The sequence below is a fragment of the Belonocnema kinseyi genome, chromosome 9 (genome assembly GCF_010883055.1).
Source record: "Belonocnema kinseyi isolate 2016_QV_RU_SX_M_011 chromosome 9, B_treatae_v1, whole genome shotgun sequence".
Lineage (NCBI taxonomy): Eukaryota > Metazoa > Arthropoda > Insecta > Hymenoptera > Cynipidae > Belonocnema > Belonocnema kinseyi.
Window position 1 is genome coordinate 124,783,867 of NC_046665.1, and position 6,206 is coordinate 124,790,072.

General features: G+C 25.9%; 1 protein-coding gene across 1 annotated transcript; it reads right to left on the reverse strand.

Moving 5' to 3' along the window:
• Positions 1–694: 694 nt before the first annotated feature.
• LOC117180730 (ankyrin-1-like) lies at positions 695–2,717 on the reverse strand. The gene has a single exon (XM_033373218.1). It carries the CDS (start codon positions 2,715–2,717, stop codon positions 1,140–1,142), a length of 1,578 nt encoding a protein of 525 aa, XP_033229109.1. The 3' UTR covers positions 695–1,139.
• Positions 2,718–6,206: the final 3,489 nt, after the last annotated feature.

Genomic DNA, 6,206 nt, shown 5'->3' on the forward strand with positions numbered 1-6,206 from the left:
AAAAAGTGTGTGGGGACGTCCGTTAGCATGTTCGCAGTCATTTCCCAAATTTTGAAGGCAAAATATTTCTTATCCTAGGAGAAAATCCGGGGGAATCTGACACTGAAAAAATCGATACTATTTCCTAAGCGCTATGCAAATTAATCACATTTTGCTCAATTGAAATTTTTTTTAATTAACCTACAAAAAAAGTGTGTGGGGAAGTCCGTTAGCATGTCCGCTATCATTTCCCAAATTTTTAAGACAAAATATTTATTATTCTAGAATAAAAACAGGGGGAACCTAAAACTGGTAAAATCGACAATTTTCTAAGTATCACATGCCCTTAATATATTTCTGCAACAACTAAACTTTTTTTCTAATCTAAAGATAATAGAATTAGAAGTAATCTGTCGAAAATAATAAACTCTCGAGCTTAGCAATTTTGTTTAACTTACTGATTCACGAAAGCAATTTAGATAAAGTAACTAAATGTTTAACTCTTCTAACTAAATCTTTTACCTAATCTAAGCGGACACTTTCTTTAAGTTTAATATATTCTCGATTCATTCGTTCGCCTCAAGAATTTTTTTCCCGTGAAAAGTAGCATATTTGAGATATTTTGATCCAAACTATTAATTATTTAATTTAAAAATAAGAAAGAAAATTTCTATTAAAAATTCTATTTTATTTCATATGTACATATATAATATAAACAATTAATTTTTCTTGAACCCTAGGTTCACACAAAGTAGTTGCGGTCCTTATTCTAAAATATTTACAATATAATTCTAATACCTAATAGCAAAACCAAGCGAATTTGAAAATACAAACAAGTACGAGGCTTTTTTTTTATAAAAATGAGCACTCTTTCAATCTCATAGTACTGTGCTAGTTCGAAACTTATTAAATATTTTAGACCTGACTATCGTGACTTAAAATTTATTATAATTAACAACAAAGCGAAGAATTCATATTAAACATAAAATGTGCATATTTACAAATTCATTACATACAATATTTTGAATGATATATACAATGAATATATACAAAAATCTCCACATCTACTTAGTATTGCACTTTTGATTTGGAATCAGACTCCAAATTGATTTTCCCTATATTTGAAAAAGAACTACTAGAAACCTAAATTTGTCTCTTTTTCACGAAAGAAAAGTTTCAACAAAATAACTCAATTCCAGTTCATTCATGTAGGAAAATAATTGATTCAGAACTACATGCGGCAACTTTATTTCAAGTCGACAGTAAAAAATTTCCGTAACCTTCTGCATCAATAAACCTCGCGATTTTGCTTTGTTTATTTTCCTTTCCAGAAAATCCCCATAAATATGAAATTTGTCCAAATAAGAACGAGAATTTAAAACTGTCATGATCTCTTCATTCCAAATAAACGCCGAGAAATTTTGCACATTTTTCGTAAGCAAATCTAGATATGAAACAGTACTGGAAGGACAAATTTTCTCCTTCATTTGACAAAGTTCAGAATGGCAAATTTGATAGTAATCATTCACGACACGGTGTTCAATCATTTCCAAATTTTTCGCACAGACATCTAATTTACCAGCGATCATTCTGGCCAAATGGGCAACTAAAATTTCTATTTTTCTATCAATAGCATAGGACAAGTGCAAAACAGTTGACAACGCAGTGTCTCCATTCACATCCTGAATATTAACATTGGCTTTCAATTCCAAAAGGTACTCTACTAATTCCGCTTTAACATAAGAATGCATAGCCATATGCAACGGAGTTTCACCATATCGGTCTTTCGTATCAAAATTAGCCCCATTTTTGACTAGAAATTTGACGATTTCAAGATTATCTAATTTGCTGCAAGCCACATGAAGTGGTGTCTTGCCATCTACTTGACTTCTGATATTAACATTAATCCCTTTATTTAAAATCAAGTATACAATTTTTTCCTCTGCTTTGTATTCAGCAGCAGTATGAAGAGCAGTTCTTCCCTGAAAATTTTCACAAAAAACGGAAGCACCACATTTCAAAAGATAAATAAAATGATCAATTTTTCTTTTCTTTATAGCTTCATGAATCGGCGTATTGCCGTGGATGTCCCTTCTTTCAATATCAACACCATGGTCAATAAGGTCTTTGATCATTTTGACAGTGCCATTTTGAACAACCAGATGAATAATCGCATAATTCATTGTTGGCAAAATAGCATTAATATCGAATTCTACTTTCTTTTTCAAAATCATTTCGAAGGTTTTTTCGTCCCCATGTCTGAGAGCGAACTGCAGAAGAATTGGATAATCGCTGGAAGAGACTCGGAAGGTTTTGTTTCGTAATAAAAAATCGACAATGCTTCGCGTTTGATGATGAAGATCAAAGTCACGGTGGATTCCTCGGAGAATTTTATTAATTTCGGATCCTTTGTTGAGAAGCAATTGGACCATCTTAATTTTTCCTCGCAATAAAGCTAGTTGAAGTGGAGTCACACCATGGTAATTGGGAAAATTGACATCGGCGCCATTTTTCAAAAGGATTTTTGCAATTTTCAGGTAGGGACATTTTTCATCTGCGTATTGGTTGTAAAAATGTCCCATGACTGCAAAATGAAGAGCTGTGTCACCGGAAATCATATTGTTGTGGGCGTGGATGTTGACACCTCGTTTTAAGGAATGCTCGACTCCTGTCACTGATCCACTTTGGACGTTGAAGAGTAAGTCTTTCTCCGAATCCGAAGACGATGGTGACTTCATTGTGATCTGTAACAGAAAAAAATTGTTCATTAGAGGATGCTGAGTTTTAATTTTTTATTTCAAAAATAGAAAAAACAAAGGGTACAATGGGTGATTAAGGTAAATTAATTATTTAATTAATTTAAAAAATGTTAATAAATTTTTGCTACATTTTTTTATTGAACAAAAAAGGTACCTGGAAAAATATTTTTTTTCTCCTAAAAAACCCGAAAAAGTCCTGGAAATTTTTGTTCTGCATTAAAAATTACAATTCATTTGAATTTCAATTACACCTTTACAAAAATTAAAATATTTAAAATCCTGAAGACAATTTTCTTAGAACTTTATAGTACAAACTGCAAAGTTTGAATTTGTGAAACTATATGATAATATAAAATTAATATACATGTGGAAAAATTACAATATCAGCTTTTGAAAATTACAAAATCGTATACAGCATAAAGCTTTGAAAATAATGAATTGAAGCTAAAAATCTAACAGAGGTAAATCATGTGATTTAAAAATTGAAAGAAAAAAAATTATTTTGACGAAATAAAAATAAATTATAAAAATTCTTAGCAAAATCTAAAAAATAGAAAATTCTTAAATTCAAGTCTTGAAAATGAAACTGAAATGTTAAAAAAATCAGGCTTTCAAACTAAATGATTTCAAATCCGACAACCACCGAATTGGAGATGGCCAAATTAAAGAAATAAAAATTAAACCATTTTTAAAATCAATGCTTAATTTTGAATTTTTCAGGATCATTCAAAGATTTAAAAGTTTATTTTGCAATCGTCGAAAAACTACTTTTTATTTCAATTTTTCTAAATCTCTTCAAATTTTTAAATAATTTTGAAATAAATAAAATTTAATATCTTCTGAAATTATGCGAATTTTTCCTATTTTTTTTTTAATCCTGAAAAATTAAAAAATTACGTGCAAACCTTCCACCTTCTTTTTTGACAATTTTGTGAATCCTTTGAGTTTTTAAAAATATTTTAAACATTCTCTTTAAATTAATTTTTCAAAATAAAATTTGATTATAAATAAAATTAATGAAAATACCATATTGAAATCAATATAAAACATTTGTAACAAAATATTGGAAATTTACAAAATATAAGAATTTTCAACTTCTTAAAGGATAAATTTATAATCAAAAATAAAACATCAAAATTTTCGGATATAAAATTAATTATAAGCACAAAAAAACAAATAATTTTTAACATAAAAGTTATATTTTCAACAAAAAATATTATTTTTTAACAAAAAGTTCATTTTTAACTGAAAAGTCAAATTTTCATGAAACTGGTTTAATTTTCAACTAGATAGTTTAATTGAAACCAAAACTATGAATTTTCAATAAGAAAGTTAATATTTCATCAAACAATTATAAAAAAAATATTTTCATTTTTAACATAAGTCATTTTGAACTAAAATTATGAACCTTAAAAAAATTAATTTGCAACAAGAGCGTTCAATCGAAAAGATTATTTTTTAACATAGAAGATTAATTTTCTAAAAATAGAATAGTTAGATTTTCAACCTGGGAGATAAATCTACAACCGAAATTTTTTTTTAACAGAGTAGTTCAAATTTTACCAAAAAAAACGGAATTTCTGACCAAAAAAGACGACCAGTTTTATTTTCAATAAAATACTTTATTTCTAAACAAAAAAATTTATTGTATATCAAAAGAACAAATTTTTTAAAAAATACATCAACTTTTAACCAAATGGCAGAATTAAAAACCAAAAATAATAATTTTCGACAAAAAAAAGACAAATTTGGAAATAAAGAATGAATTTTTAGCTAGAAAACGTCAATTTTCAATAAAAAATATTAATTTTCAAACAAAGATAAACTAGTTACACTGGTCGTTATAAGAATGCATTTTTAACAACCAAAAACTTGTTAAAAAAAATAGTTACATTTTCAGCCAAACAGATGAATTTTTAATTAAAACTACAAAAAGAAATAAATTTCCTGCAGAAGAGTTCAACCCAGAAGATGATTTTTTTTAACCCGGAAAAATAATTTTCTGAAAATGGAATAGTTAAATTGTCAACCAGGGAGGTTAAATTCTAAGTGAATATGAATTTTTAACAAAAAATAGGAATTTTGAACAAAATATATTAATTTTTGTAAGAAAGTTGAATTATGAATAAAAATTAATTTTCAATCTAATAATTTAATTTTCAATCAAATTGCTGAATTTTTGTTAAAACTATATTAATTTAGGCCCTAAAATTTGGATTTTCAATCAAATAGATCAATTTTCTAGAAAGAAGACAGTGCTACAAAAAACTCGAAATTTCAATAAAATTAATTAACTTTCAACCAAATTTTCGAATTTAAAAACCAAAAGGACAAATTATATATAAAATGGTTGAATTTTCGACACCAAATTGTAATTACTAATTCTTAAAGTTAATTATTAATTTTAATGTTATTTTCTTTGTCTATTCTTCCCCAAAAGGAAAATTTTTTAACAAAATACATTAACTTTTCACCAACTATTTCAATTTAAAATTAAAAACAATTATTTTTGACATAAAAAGACAAATTTGGGAAAAAAGGATGAATTTTCAACTAGAAAAGATCAACTTTTAATAACAAATAATAGTCCTCAGTTAATAATGAAGCAGTTATATAGTTTAAAAAATGAATAAAAAATAATAATAAAATAATAAATAAATTATAATAATTTTTGTTAGTTTCAAAATTCAACTGTTTTGTTAAAAATGTAATTTATTGAAAGTTTGTCTTTTCAGACGTAAGATTAGTCTCCTATTTTGAAAATTGAACTAATAAATAATAAAATATGTGTTTTCTTGAAAATTCATCTTTTTTAGTGGAAAATTAAACTTCTCTGTTGAAAATTCATTTTCGAGTAAAAATGTAATTTTTTGTTTGAAAATTGAACTGTTTTTTTTTTATAGAAAAGTCGTCTTTTTTATATGAAAATTCAACATTTTTGATGAAATTTATTGCCTTTCTTAACTTCAAAATCTGTTTTGGTTGAAAATGCAACTTTTGATGAAAATGCGCTATTTTATTAATTCAACGGTTTTTTTTTCTTTAAAATAAATATCCTTTTTTCGTTGAAAAATCAACTACTGCAATTTTTATTATTAAGAATTCATCTTTTTCGACAAAAAATTCAACTTTTTCGTTGAAAGTTGAATTACTTTGATAATTTTTCTGTTACTATTTTTATTAAAGGGAACATTTGATTTGAACTTTTCTTTATATCTTGAGGAATTTTCTTCTTAGATTGAAAATTCCACTATTATGTTAAAAAGTTATTTATTTGGTTTAAAATACAATTATTTCGTTAAAAACCATCTTTTATGGTAGGAAAGGAATTATTGTATAAAATAAATTAATAAAGTAAAATGTTTCTATCTGAAATACTTTAGAGTTCCGTTTATAATATATTATATGTTAAAATTATTGCAAAATAATATTTGTATTTGAATATCAATGATTAAAGAAAATGAAAAA